At 30.6% G+C, this 14,917-nt stretch overlaps 2 protein-coding genes across 2 annotated transcripts; both read right to left on the bottom strand.

The window, feature by feature from the left end:
- Nucleotides 1–2,566: 2,566 nt before the first annotated feature.
- LOC108558737 lies at nt 2,567–8,145 on the bottom strand. The gene is made up of 3 exons (XM_017915749.1): nt 7,948–8,145; nt 2,808–3,180; nt 2,567–2,746 (listed from the first exon to the last, which is right to left on the bottom strand). Exons 1-3 carry the CDS (start codon nt 8,107–8,109, stop codon nt 2,652–2,654), a joined length of 630 nt encoding a protein of 209 aa, XP_017771238.1. The 5' UTR covers nt 8,110–8,145; the 3' UTR covers nt 2,567–2,651.
- Nucleotides 8,146–11,775: 3,630 nt separating this feature from the next.
- On the bottom strand, nt 11,776–14,781 carry LOC108558735. The gene has a single exon (XM_017915747.1). It carries the CDS (start codon nt 14,779–14,781, stop codon nt 11,776–11,778), a length of 3,006 nt encoding a protein of 1,001 aa, XP_017771236.1.
- Nucleotides 14,782–14,917: the final 136 nt, after the last annotated feature.

Here is a 14,917-nt window from a genome sequence, read left to right as displayed (position 1 = left end):
TATATATTTTTTTATATATATATAAACACACAGTCGTTCGTGTGTCATGTGCAAATGCACGAAGAATGTTTAATTTACTTCATACATGTTTGACCGTGCGACGTGAATGTAATGTAAAAAGCACGATTTAATTGAAACGAAACACAGGAACACACACACGGAGACACAAATAATTATTATTTGGAACAGCTAATATGAAACTACTGATGAAAAGAAGATGAGAAATTAACATATGAAGGTTAATTCAAAGTTAGATAGTTAGTTTTTTGTATGTAATTAAGAATGAAAATGTAAATTTTGTTGATAATAATTTGGAAAGGAAATTTTATACTTAATATGTGTTAAATTATTGTCAGCAATACCTCGCATAGTCCGGCTTCGTTCAGTGCGTTTTCAGTTAGTCAGTGCGGATTCATTATAATTTGAAATTTTCCAAAAAAAAAGTACATAAAATGATTTTTTTATAGATAAATTATCATTTATTTTCTGTGTAAGTTCTTGTGCTGTTAATTTTTATGTTGTTTTTGATTAGTGCGGTTCCAAACATTAATGGATATAGGCGGAATAAAGTTATTTTCTTACTTATTTAATAGAAACTTAATATTTTGGAGAATAAATCATTCGATAAAGTTGACAAATTAAAAAATTACATTTAGTTGATAATATTTTCGAAACTAATAAACTTGAAGCAGTTATTGACAGTAATACCTCGGATAGTCCGGCTTCAATGAGTGCGGGATTTACTATAATCCGGTTTGAAAATTTCCAAACATACTAAATTTGTTTTAATTAAAAATTATTAAAGAAAATCGTACATTCAATTATTTTTTATAGGTAAATTATCTGAAGGCTAATTAAAAAGTACATTTACTTGATAATCATTTCGATACTAATAAAATTGATGAAATTATTGACAGTAAAACCTCGGATTGTGCGGCTTCAATGAATTCGGATTCACTATAGTCCGGTTTAAAAAATTTCAAAACAAGATTAATTTCAATTAAAAAATCTTAAAAAATAGTATATAAAAAGTACATTATCATTTATTTTCTGTGTATCTTCTTGTGCTGTTAATTCTTATATTGTTTTCGATTAGTGCGGTTCCAAACATTGATGAATATATGCGGAATAAAGTACCCGCATTATTTCTTTACTTAATCAATAGAAACTTAATAGTTTAGAGAAGAAATCATTCGATGAAGTTGACAAATTAAAAACTGAAGTTTAATTCAAAAGTACATTTAGTTGATAGTAATTTGGATACTAATAAAGTTGAAGCAATTATTGATAGCGATACCTCGGATAGTCCGGCTTCAATGAGTGCACTATTGAAAATTTCCAAACATACTTAATGTGTTTCACTTAAAAATTATTAAAGAAAATCATACATACAATTATTTTTTATAGATAAATTATCTGAAGGTTAATTAAAAAGTACATTTACTTGATAATCATTTCGATACTAATAAAATTGATGAAATACTTACAGTAAAACCTCGGATTGTGCGGATTCAATGAGTTCGGATTCACTATAGTCCGGTTTAAAAAATTTAAAAATAAATAAAATTTTGCTGAATTTAAAATTCTAAAAAAAAAAATCTACCCAATTTTTTTCATACGTAAATAGTAGTGCGGATTCACTATAGTCCGGATTGAAAATTTCAAAAGAAGATTAATTTCAATTAAAAAATAGTACATACAATTATGTAGTATTATCTGTCTCTTCTTAAGCTGATTATTTTTATAAGGTCCTCGATTAGTGCGGTTCTATACAGTGCTGGATATAGGTGGAAACAATTTCCCGCACTATTCGAGTGATTGACGTACTTAATTAATATGATGTCGTGTCCCGGGATTAAGAATCTCTGGACACCGTGGATTATCTTGTAGTTATGTCATTGTGGAGACTTAGAGGGGTTTTTGAATAGGCTTAATTAGTTTTATTGTGCATATCAGAGTTTTTATTAAGAATTCAACTATACAACTGTTGATTTCATGGATTATTAACTAAGAGTTACGAAGTAAGTGTTCTTCCCTGGACTCTCCAAGTAAGACCATGTTCTCACTTCGACCCTCCAACTAGGACTATCTTTTTCGTTGGATCCTCTAACCAAGATTATCTTCTCACTTTGGATGTAAAATAGACGCAATTATATGACTTACAGTGTAACCTTTCTTCGGAATATTCCACAATTTATTCTAAATAATCACGTATAAGTAATTATACAATGACACGACAATGAACATAATTTTTTATGAATGAAAAGTTTGGTTTTGAAATTTCTTAATAAAAATGTTTAATCATAATAAAATGCAATCAAACGAATGAAATGAAAGTCGTATGAATATAATTATTAATTTTAAAATAAGAAAATAAACATAATTTAAAAAAAAAGTAGTTTTGATGCTTATATTTGTATTATTGATGAGAATTATGCGATTTTTCAATAGGTTATTAAAGATTATTCAAATAAAATCTTACATAATCGGAGGTCACATTAGATTTTTAATGTTGTTATCCAATTTTAATATTTTTTTTTTCGTGCGTCAAAAATGTTGAAATAAGTAAGTTCAATGCGGTTATTTTTTATTAACTAATTTGAATAGATAAACAGAATTAACAAACGAATCTTAACAATTAATACACTTTTTTACAGGATGCTGATGTCGGCGCAGGAGCGGAAGGATTCTTGAGGTCCGCATCCCAAAGCGTAACTGCCGTCCTCGCATAGACCCCAATTGTTTCCTACAAATATTTTCATTATTTTTCTTGAGCCAAAGGATTAAGGATAATAATAATAATTTACCTCCGACGTAGATCCACCTCAGAACGCAATGTTCGCACTCGAATCCTTCAGGAAGTTGCAGCCTGTTTATAACTTGGTAATCGTCTTTGGTGATTGGGAATTTGTATTCCCTATTGACGAACCTGAGTGGAATGAAACAATCGTCTCCTGGTTCGATTGCGTTCACATCCTCCAATACGCATAAGTCGAATTCGAAATGACCCAAATGGTTGGCGGTCAGTAGACTGTAGGTCTCGATGATTTCGCCGGATGTGTAATTGGCCACGATCTTTCCCTGTCCGTACAGTCCGGTATTTTCGTTCTTCTGAGGATGAGGATCCCTGTAATTGTCGCCGCACACTCCGCATTTACCGCCGTTTTCCTGCCATTGAACCTGTAACACCAAAACCATTGTTTTATCCTTTCTTCATTCAATAAACTACAAAATTATCATTTATCAATATAGTAAAATCATTATAATTAGTAAATATGTACCTTTAGTACACATTTTTCAACATTTCATAGGAATTATTCAATGAAAGTGTCAAAAAATACTAAATTTAGTACATTTACTAAGTATATATTTGATTATACACAGTTAAATTAAGTAAAATTTCTTTCTCGATTCATTAAACTACAAAATACTCATCTATCAATATCATAAAACTAGTATAATTAATAAATATATACGTTTAGTATACATTGTTCAACATTTAATCGGAATTATTCGTTTATTAATACTTCTTACTATAGTAAAAGTGCAAAAAAAAAAGTAAATTTAGTACTTTCACTAATAAATATACAAATATACAGTTTTTAAAATTTCTTTCTCCATTCATCAAACTACAAAATTCTCATATATCAATATACTAAATAATTAGTATTTACTTTTAATATTTCAATATTTCAACAGAATGATTCATTGATAAATAATTATTGTTGTGGTGAAAGTATAATTTCTTACATTACATCAGAATTATTCATTGATGTATAGGAAAATCATAAAAGTTAGTAAATCAAAGATTTAGTAATTATATAGGGTGGTAATTATGTTCAGGGTGGCCCAACATTAAATTGCTATAACTTTCTGTCAGAACGAGTGGACGTTTTAAGAAGTTTCTGCACAATTACACAGAGCACGCGATAACCAACAATGGCTGAGAGACAATGTTCCACACTTCATTTCAACTGCATTCCACGGTGATCAAAGGCAAATCTGCTCGACTTCTTGGGACATTTTATAGGCCAATATCAGCACTAAAAAATACCAGAGTGTTAATGTGCTCAAGAAAGACCTTCTTCGTGAATGGAGGAAGATTCAGCAGGTTCACATTCGTGAAACGTGCATAGAGGCATAGTTCGCGCTAAAGACGGCTATATCAAAAAATGTTATTGTTTTCCAACATGTTTTGCTTTTGGTTCAATAAAATCCAATTTCAAATAAAACTTCTGAAAAGTTGCAGTTCAATTGGGCCACCCTGTATGTGTTTTCTCTACTTAGTTTTATCAATAAATATTTAAAACAAAAATCCTAAAATGAGTATATATACATTAAATAGACAATATAAATAATTTCATTAGAATTACTCATTTATACACATATAGTTAAATTATTTATTAAAAAATACGCACTTTTACTAGTCAATGTTTACATTTTCATTCCAAACAATGTACTGGATTCATTTATATTTGTTTTCATAAGTTTATAGATTTTTTTTTAATAACTACAAACATTAGTATTAATTTTACATTTAATATTAACTTATTTTCAAAGAAATCTTTTATTAAAATTTTCATATAAATTACTGTGCATTTGTCCATATTATATACGAATTTTAACATTTGTTATTTTAAAATTAAGAGATAAATCAAAAGTGCTAATTAAATTTTAGATTATTCAATTTATTTGAAAATTTTGAATCAAAATACGAATGTTACAATTATTAAAATATACAAAAAACAAATTAGATTTATCTGTAAATATATGCTTTAATCAATGTGTTTATTTAAAGTCTAGACAATATAATACAACAATAAATAGTAGAATTTTATTATTAATTACAATTATCAATAAAGATATTTATTTTTTACATTTTCTTCACGATTATTTGAAAACACAATAAATTCCAGCCCAAATTCTTTTATTTTTTTTTTGTTTTATTCAAATCTTTATTTAATTTCTTCTTCTTCTTTAATCATAAAAAACTTCTTACATGTTTCTTTTTCATTATTCAATATTGCATATTGTTAAAAATACATCTGCTTCAATTCACATTAGTTGCTTCCAACAGATTTTTTCACCAAAAGACAAAATTTAACTTAAAAATTAATGATTCCATTCGGCTGGAAAGGGTTAAATAATAAAAAAAAAAATAACAAGATTTATGCGTATTATAAACGAATAAAAGAGATTCAATAATAACATTGGAAAATTTTAACTCAAAATACAAATAAATTTAAAATATAATCATGATATATGGACTCAGATATTATTTTTTTTAAATATACTAAAGTTCATTTATGTGTTATATTGTTTATATACGTGTTGTTTATTGTTTACTATTATTTATGGATAGGATTTAATTTAATCTACATAGATTGTTACTCAATACTTTCCATTATTTAAACGTGTAATCTTATATACATGTGTAATAAAATTTGTTTGATAATTCGACAATTAAACAAACACAATGTTATTTCCCAAATGATTAAATTTAATTCAAATTAAAACAAAAAAAATGCAAAATTATCTCTTATCGTTAGTTACATAACAGGATAATTAAATCTAATATGTTTACAAGGAAAATATGTCAAACTACTGCTAAAACAATGAACAAAGTATATATTATACTTTCAGATTTTTACGTAAACTTCAGTTGAATTTTGAAATAGATATAAAGAAAATAACAACTAACATAAATTTCGTATATTTTCTAAATCTAAACACGTGCTTCTACTATAAAAATAAAATTGTTCACGAATCACACAAAATCTAAGTAAATTACGGTACATTTTCAGAATTTTAAACAACTCTTTTACAGTTCGAAAACAAAAAAACAAAATTATTTATTTTATTTGTAACATTTATGTAAACGTGTAAAATATAGTAATTTTAATTCTCTTGCGTCATTGAGTAATTTACTTGTTTTCATTAATAATATACATGGGAAAATTATTAATCATGCAATGATCTGTACACTTTTAGAAAAGTTTTTGCATTTGCTGTGAATAAATGTATAGTAATTTATGATAATTAACAGTTTGCTTATTTAGCACTTTATTTGTTAATTATTTAAAAGATGTAGTTAAATACAATTAATTATATAATATTCGGTCATTAAGTAAAACATATCCGTTTATCAAAGTACCAACTTTGTTACACGATATCTCTGATTGTATAATTTAACAGTTCTTTGTTTTTTCTATATTGAAAACGTACATCAGCCTTTCAGACACACCTTTTGGTTGTGATTATCTGTAAAATTGCCGTTTGCAGATAAAATTTGGTGAAGCATGGTTAACTCAAAATATTCGAATAAAAAGTTCCATCGTAGAACCAATGCACAGTAGAGAACTCAAAGTGTTAAGCAATGATGTTTAGATCTGGCGATTTTGATCTTCAAAATGAACCACGTGGCGACCAGACACACCAACTAACAACGACTGTTGGATAACTTCTTACAGAGAAAAGTATTTAATTCCCAACAAGCTGTAAAAAAACGCCTTTCGCGATTTCATCACCACTCGATCTTCATTGCTATTAAGATAGTAAAAAATATACTACTTCTTGTTTCAGATATAAAAAAAACAACATTCAGTTCAAAATCGGACGTTTCCGTACATAATAATCTAATAGAACAATATTAGCGAAGTACAATTAAAATTGTTTATAACTATAATAAATTTATAAATAGAACCGCTTCTAGGAAATTCACAATAAATTACGAAACGTGAGAAAAAAAAATGTACAGTAAAATGTAGGAAAAATATAAATCTTGCGCGATTTTACGTGTAAGGTCAAAATAATCTTAAACTCATTACGCACAGTTTATTATGTATTTTGTAATTTAAAATTGCAAGCAAGAAAAATATAATGTATTTGCTTACAAATATTTAATATATTAGCAAATACAGAACAAAAACAAATCAACAAATTACACTAATTAAAAAATCAGTATATACTCTAAATTCTAATGATTTATGTTATGTTTACAAAGTGCGAGGAAAACACGTCTTTAATTACTTCAATTAAAAAGCAATCTATGAACGTACTTTAACCAATATAAAACTCAAATTAAATTACGAAATTGAAGATTTTAATGTGATCGAATTCAAGGATATCTGCTTTTCATATCGAGTATATGTATACAATAAGGGTCACATTAATTTGATTGTTAACATTAAACAAACTGTTATTTCGTGAAAATGTCATGAACTTATTGAAAGTAAACAAAGCTTTGCTTATAAAACGTCGAAATGTATTTAAAATAATAAATATCTAACTTAATTTACTTATTTAACGGAATTGTTGAAGATCTAAATATTATAAAAATGTGAGATTTCCTGATATTTAAAAAAGTTTCATTGAATTATGAATACGTTTTTGTAACAATATATAGAAAATTCTATGAAAAAAATATTGAGAAAAGTAATTAAATTTTTCATATTGAATTAAAAAAAAGTTTTTAATGTTTTGGTGAAATCAATAAAATCCATAGATTATTTCTGTATTTACTTGTAAATATTTATGATTTTTGTTGATTTTGAATTGTAAAGCAAAATTTGCATTTCGTAAGTTAATTTTAAATAGAAAGAAAAACTTCATAAAAGCTGAATTTGTATTATAATAAAGTAAAATAATTTAATAGAAAATATCTATATAAATTTATAAGAAAAATCTACTGAAATCACGCAATATGTATGTTAATACATTTTAACATCCACATTTGATTATCAATAGTCCCAATCTAAAGTTTTAATTAAAAATGAGATTAAAAAATATGCGAACTTTCCTGAACTTTCGCTGTTTACGAAATTAATAATGTCCGTTGATTGTCATGTAAAAATGCAAATATTTTCTTCACTCAATACATTTTTTTTGTTGTTGTTGTTGGTGTTTGAATATTAGTTTGGATGAGTTATAAAAGTTCTCGAAACTTACGTTGGCTCCGCCGCAGAAGTTTTCGTTGTCATTATAATTAATCGGGGCTTCGTCGTCGAAACGCCATAGAGAACTCCTGTTCGGCGGATCCAAGAGCATGCCGTGTCCTGCCGATTCCTTCGCAAGGAAAACACACATCAAGGCAATTGCGAATCGCATCATATTTAGTATTATTTTATTAAATTAAATTTTTAGTATTGTATTGTTTCTGCACTAATTTTTTGTCTCACCTTCCATCATGTTTATATACACATTGGCGAAACGGCGTTTCTGATAAGATAAAACGCCTATCTTGGAAATTGTCTAAGTAATCCGATTATTCAATTACATTTTGGTGAGAAAAACTATTCGATTTGGATATTGTATTTAATACACGCGTCTCGACATCCATATCTTTCCCATTGTTCTGAGTACACTTTTTTTATGTCCTCCTTCTATTTGCTAATAGTTTAGTTTTAATCCTTCGATTCACTTGAATTGTATCAATACATTAGCAAATAAATCTCTTCCATGTTGATTCACGTTTGCTTTAAATAGAAGATTTAGATAAGGCAGAATGAAAACATCTGATTTTTTTTTTAAATTAATGTATGCTTTGACGCATTTGAACATCATAGAATATCCACATAATTACGTCGCAATTGGTTATAAAATTAAGGAATTAAGATATCAATTGATTAAGTCGAAAATTGGTTACAAATAAATTAAAAATATTCAGCTTCTTTAAGCAATTTAAATTCCAATCTTTCACAATATTTTTAGTATAAATCTTCAATCCAAGGAATATTCGCAACCAAATGCTCAAGATTAAGTTTTACAAAAAATATATGTATGATTTTCTACATCACATAAAGTAAACTCTTCATTAAAGAAGTCTTCAATCCTCAAATCAAAAGAAACCAACTAATAATAATGAATATAATCTTCAATCTAAAATATATATGGTTTTAGAGAAAGATCATTTTTCTAATAAATTTGTAGATCTTCTTAGAGGAAGTCCATTAGTTTAATGACATTTTCATCCTTAATTTAGATGTAATAAGTATTTTTCAAAAATGTAAACTCTTCTTTTATGGAAGTGCAGTATATTCATATCATTCTAATTTATAGATTATCATTTAATAATGTAAGCTGAAAGTCTAAGATCATCATGGAAACTTCATTCTCAACCAATAATTTAAGTTTTAAAATATATTTTATAATGAATTCCTAAAATACCACCTAAAGTAAACACTTTGTTAATAAAGTATAGTAGATTCATACCATCTTCAACATTAAGCTATGAATCATGATTTTTTGGTACAAATTTGTAAATTATTATGTCATAATATAAGCTAATTCTTCTTAAAGTTCAAGAACCTCATGAAAACTTTATCCTCAACATCAAATTTAAATTGGAAAACAACAGCATTTTTATAATTGTTAAGATTATTATGTTTAATCTCTAAATCAAGTTATCATCTGGAGATGATAAGTAAGACAGTTTTCTTAAATTATTGTTTAAAATTTACCAATTTTATTAGAATAATGATCATTATAATATTGAAAATTCTATTATAATTTGAAATTTTTATTTGCTAAATGGACAACTATTCTTAATAACTATGTCACAATCACTGTAGCAATAATAACGTGCTCAAAAAAACAATGTTTTTTTTTGGTATTAAGAATGAATTGTTGTTAATTAAGAATTATTGCAGTTCTAAAGATGTAAATAAAAGAAACTCATTTATGATGTATAGGAAATGTTTTAACAGATAATTAATAAGGCTATCCATGATCGACCTAAAAAGATTAGTATCTTAATTGTAGGGATTTTAAGAGTTAGTACGTCTTAATACGTCGATACCAATAAAATGAAAGTATAAATCAAACGATAAAAACCGTGCAAAACCCTTGAATAATCATTGATAGTCGAAATTATTGTTCGAAAAATAAGCGATACTGCCGATATTGGAATCGCTCTTGGAAATTGCTTTTGTCGGCACAATCGCCGCTTAAAAAAACAATCCTCTAATTGGTCCTCGAGATCTGCCCTAGAGCAATTAATACATTACTGAGTGCTTTTCACTTGAGCATCAAACGAAAATAGAGATTACGCAAATCGAGGAACTTTTCCCGTTCGTCACAGTTCCAGGTTTCAATCGATTTTATCTAATCGCTCGGCACACTCACTATTATAATAACCGAACACACACACACACAAGGAAAAAGATTACCTTTTTAGTCTGTTGTTTTCAAAAGGAAATTACTAATTAATTTCCTAGGATCGAACGACAAACAAATAAATGCGTAATCGTTTAAATCTGCTTGTGGGATAAAGCGTATTTCTCATGTGTGGAATAAGGATAATCTCATTTTATTTCAATATGTATGTAAATCACTTGTTGATCGTTCACGAAATCTACAATATATTGCGGTATTATTAGCATATTCATCTTATTTAAAAAAAAATATGAGAGTTGAAGTGAATCTTATTGTAATACTTTTGTTGCTGTTAAACGTCGCATGTTCTTGCAGCCTTGAATTTAATGGATCTACAAAGTCCGAAAAATTATAAGTAATCTTTGGAAGTACAATTGGGTCATCATCATCTTTGAGAATTTAAAGTATATTCAATTTAAAATAAAAGCTTTATTTGTTTTGCAGCTCAGATAAAATCGAGTTGATACAGATCGATTTCGGATTGCGTGAAAATATTCGCCGGTTGTACGGTTTTCGAGGAATACTCGTCAATCCTTTGGCGGAAAGGACTCGGTCCATCCTGGTCGTATCCTCTCGAGATGTGCGCGTTTATGTGTGAGATGTCATTTAAAATCTTCTCGCACTCCTTGTAAAACTTATCGTCTTCGCTGGTCGAATGTTCATCTGTCGTACGATCCAGAGGTCTGTCGTACTTGTTCTTCAGATCCATGAACTTACCCTTCACCAATTTGTAAGGATACACGACTTTTCCGATGTAATCGTAAGACGTGGCTCTTCTCTTCTTGTGATTGCATCCGGGCAGATGCTTCTCCGTTATATCCACTTGCAGCACGCACTCGTTGTTCGAGTAATCCAGGATCCTCGTCTTGTACAGATTCTCTAAAGGAATGGAAAGGCTGCTCGGTCTGTTCTTCACTTTCGTGTTTGATGGACCTTTGCTGACTACCACTTCGGACCTCCTGAAGTTATCATCTTCGGGATTGTTGGAGAACTTTTGATGTTCTTTGGTGAAGCCACTCAAGTAGCGCTGCGTGTAGCTCAGTAATTTAACCATAACCAGCACGACAACGCAATTTCCAATGATACGGACGATAATGTTCATGAGAGGAACATACTTGTAAATTTTGATTGAACGAAAAGTCACACGGCGAAAAAGAAAACTTTTTATATTGCTTTCAATCACCTAAGCAACGTGAAACGTCACCACGAAATCAAGATGCAAGATTCCAAAATTCAAGTTATTTCCATCACGGACAACGGCAGAGAAACAAGACGGTATTTGTTCAAGAACTGCAATGACCTCGTCGAAATACCCATTGAAGATAATCTACCGAGATATTCGGAGAGATCTTTCTGCAGCTACAAGACCAACGATCCTTATTTCAAGAACGAGAGGAAGACGCGCAGCATCTTCGGTCCGCTCGTCGTTTTTCCTTACAAATCCGTTGATCTGAAGCCGATCTGCATTTGGGATCAGTGGAGGTTGAGGAAGAAGCAACGGCGAATGAAAAACGAGCAAAAGTTAAGCGCGGAAAATAAAAATAATGAGCCTGTATACAAATTCAAAGTTGCCGAATAATCTTTACTACTAGCATTATGATCCTCTCTTCAATAAACCAGATTTTACAACTTGTCTTTAACCTTGCTCACGCTGTCTCTGATCTTTCCTCGGATCTTCGTGTGGACCGTTTGCGCGTTTCTCTTGAATCTCGTCTTATAGGAAGCTACAAGTGCTTTGACACTTATTGGTTTCAACTCGACTGCCAAGTAAGGAAATATCAAGGATCTGTAATTGCTGTATTTGGAGTTCTGGCAGCATTTGCAAGGACACGTCAGGCTCTGCGGATTTGGCTCTTCGGTAAACTCCACGTCATCGCCTTTAACCACATTCGACTTCACCGATACTCGAATTCCAGATATACCAGTCGCACGAGAATCAGATACATCCATCGGAGTGTAATCAGCAAATTCCTCCACCGAGTACCCAGGAACTGTATCGGAAAACCTCTCATCCATCGAGGGTTTTGCAACTGAGAACCGTTCACCCTCTAAACTGATATCAGAAATTTTATCCTTTAAATCCAAATCCGTCGACGGCTTTTCAACAGACAATCGTTGACTGGATTCATCCAAAAAGTCACCCTTTATCGAAGACTTTCTAACTGATAGCCTTTTACTCGACACCGAACGTGGCGTTTGCTCCTCCAAAATCTGCCCCAAAGAACTTTCATCAGCATCATCACGAACCGATGATTTTCGCAGCGAATACCTTAAACCAGATATATTCGAGTCGTCTTTCAACGAAGACTTACGAAGCGATAACTTTTTAATTCCGCTTGATCGAATGGAACTTCTTTCATTCTCTGATTGTAAACCCAATGGTTCATCTGCATCATCTCCAATTGATTTGGGCAGAGAATACCTCAATCCAGATATATTCGAGTCATCTTTAAATGAAGATTTCCTAAGCGATAATTTCTTGTTAGATATAGTGGAAGGTGTAGGTATAAAACTTCTTTCATTCCCAGATATTAAACTCATAGATCCATCATCATCTTCAATCGATTTGGGCAAAGAATACCTCAGTCCAGATATATTCGAGTCATCTTTAAATGAAGATTTCCTAAGCGATAACTTCTTGTTAGATATAGTGGAAGGTGTAGGTATAAAACTTCTTTCATTCCCTGATATTAAACTCATAGATCCATCATCATCTTCAATCGACTTGGGCAGAGAATATCTCAGTCCAGATATATTGGATTCATCTTTGATATTTTCATTTGATATTTTCGATGATGGTTGCATGTAACTTCCATCACTCTCCGATCTTCCATCGCCCAATGATCCTTCATCATCATCTACAGTCGATTTGGAATATTTCGGTCCGGATATATTCGAATCAATTTTTAAAGACGATTTATGCGAAGAGTGATGTGGAGGCACAAAATCATTATAAGCATCGTCCTCTGAGGATTCTCGCACAGAAATTCTTATACCGGATACATTGGATTCGCTATTCAGAGATGATTTTCTAACTGAAAGCCGACTAGCCGATTGTTTCGATTGTCGAGGTGTTTTCATTGAACTGCTCTTATTTTCTAATATTGTTTCGTCGGAACCTCTGCTTTCCAAGCTGGAATTAGAATCATCGGTTATGCGAGATACATCCATGTTGGAGCAAGTTCTGCTTTTTGCGTCTATAGATAAATTCGAGTCTAAACTTTCCAAAGACTTTGTTGAAGGGTTTACAGATGTTGACGGAACTACTGTATCAGGAATTGTTAAATTTGAGTGTGAAATCTTTCCAAAAGATTCCGAAGGATTTTGTTTCTCGTAGACTTTTTGATCGAAATCAGTTGTTTCTAGTAGATTCCTAGGACATGTAATGTTCGTGCACGGTTCTTTCTTCCTCGATTGAAAAGAGCAACAACTGCTCTTTTCCGATTTCTTTCTTTCAATGGTCATTTTACGTTTCTTCTTTTCTTTACAACCAGATGAACAATAGCTTCGTTTCGCAATAAAAGTCTCTTCCGAATCTTTGGATATAATGCTTTGTCGCTCATTTTTTATTATAGTAGTTTCTTTACTTCTTGAACAACAGCTTCTGTTTTTCACAACAGTGACTTTGGATGTTTCCGGCTTAATGTATTGAATCTGCTCATCGACGAGTGTTCTTTCATAATCGTCTGGATCATACTGAACTTGCTTATCAACATGAACTATTTTTTTGCTAGTTTTACTACCTGAGCAACAGCTTTTTTTCTTTACAACTTTTACAGTGGTTTCTGTAGAATTGCTGTATTGAACCTGCTTATCGATGTGACTAGTATCATTTTGTGTTTTTTTCACTGAACTCCTTGAACAGCAACTACTTTTACTCTTGCTCTCAACAATTGTACCTTTCGATTTCTTTCTTCTGAAAGGAGATTTCGTAGCATAAATTTTCTTTTTTTGTATGACATCCTCCTCCTTGATTTTCTTCTCCTTCGATACCGAAGCGCTTGGACAATATATACAATTCCTTCGCGCTCCACTACTATCTGACTCATTTTTCTTAATAGTCCTTGCATATTTATCACAATCCTTCGAACACACTCTTTTTTCAATTATAATAGGTTCCCTCTTCTTCCCAGAGTTTTCGCACTGCTTAGTACACACCTGTATTTCTCCTGTGCTTTGTCTAGTTTTGTTACTTGAAATTATATTGCAGCAGTAGCTTTTACTTCTACCCAAACTAGCTTCAGATTGACTTTGCGTAACAGATGACCTGGTTCTGTCTACCTTAGTTACATATCCTTGCGAATCTTTACTGGATACTCTACAACATGAACTCTTTTTTATAAGTACTTCTGAAGTGCTTTCTTTGAATCTGTTGGGACAATAAATATTTTTTATCCTATCATCATTCTCGAATTCAGAATCTTCAATGGATTGGCACGACAGTGTTACTCCAGACGTTTGCGTTCCTCCTGCGCACTTCTTAGGTTTCCCAACAGTTAAAGCAGCCAAATCAGCTTCGGCGAATAGCGATTCGACATCGTCGAAGTCCAAGAATGTGATGGATTTTCTGCATCCGTTCTGATTTTGTATGAGTGATGATTTTGCATTTGAACTGACTTTTTCTGACATGACACGTGAATTTTGACATGTGATTTGAAGACGAAAAGATGAAGACGTAATTGAGTGCAGGATAGAAAAACAAATAGTTTAAAAAAAAACTTAATTTTATTTAAATAACTTGAAATATCTAACGCACAGCACAACA

Source organism: Nicrophorus vespilloides, unplaced genomic scaffold, assembly GCF_001412225.1.
Source record: "Nicrophorus vespilloides isolate i.1.1-1 unplaced genomic scaffold, Nicve_v1.0, whole genome shotgun sequence".
NCBI classification, from domain to species: Eukaryota; Metazoa; Arthropoda; class Insecta; order Coleoptera; family Silphidae; genus Nicrophorus; species Nicrophorus vespilloides.
The sequence above is the reverse complement of the archived record's forward strand: the minus strand, read 5'-3'. Positions and strand labels throughout refer to the sequence as shown.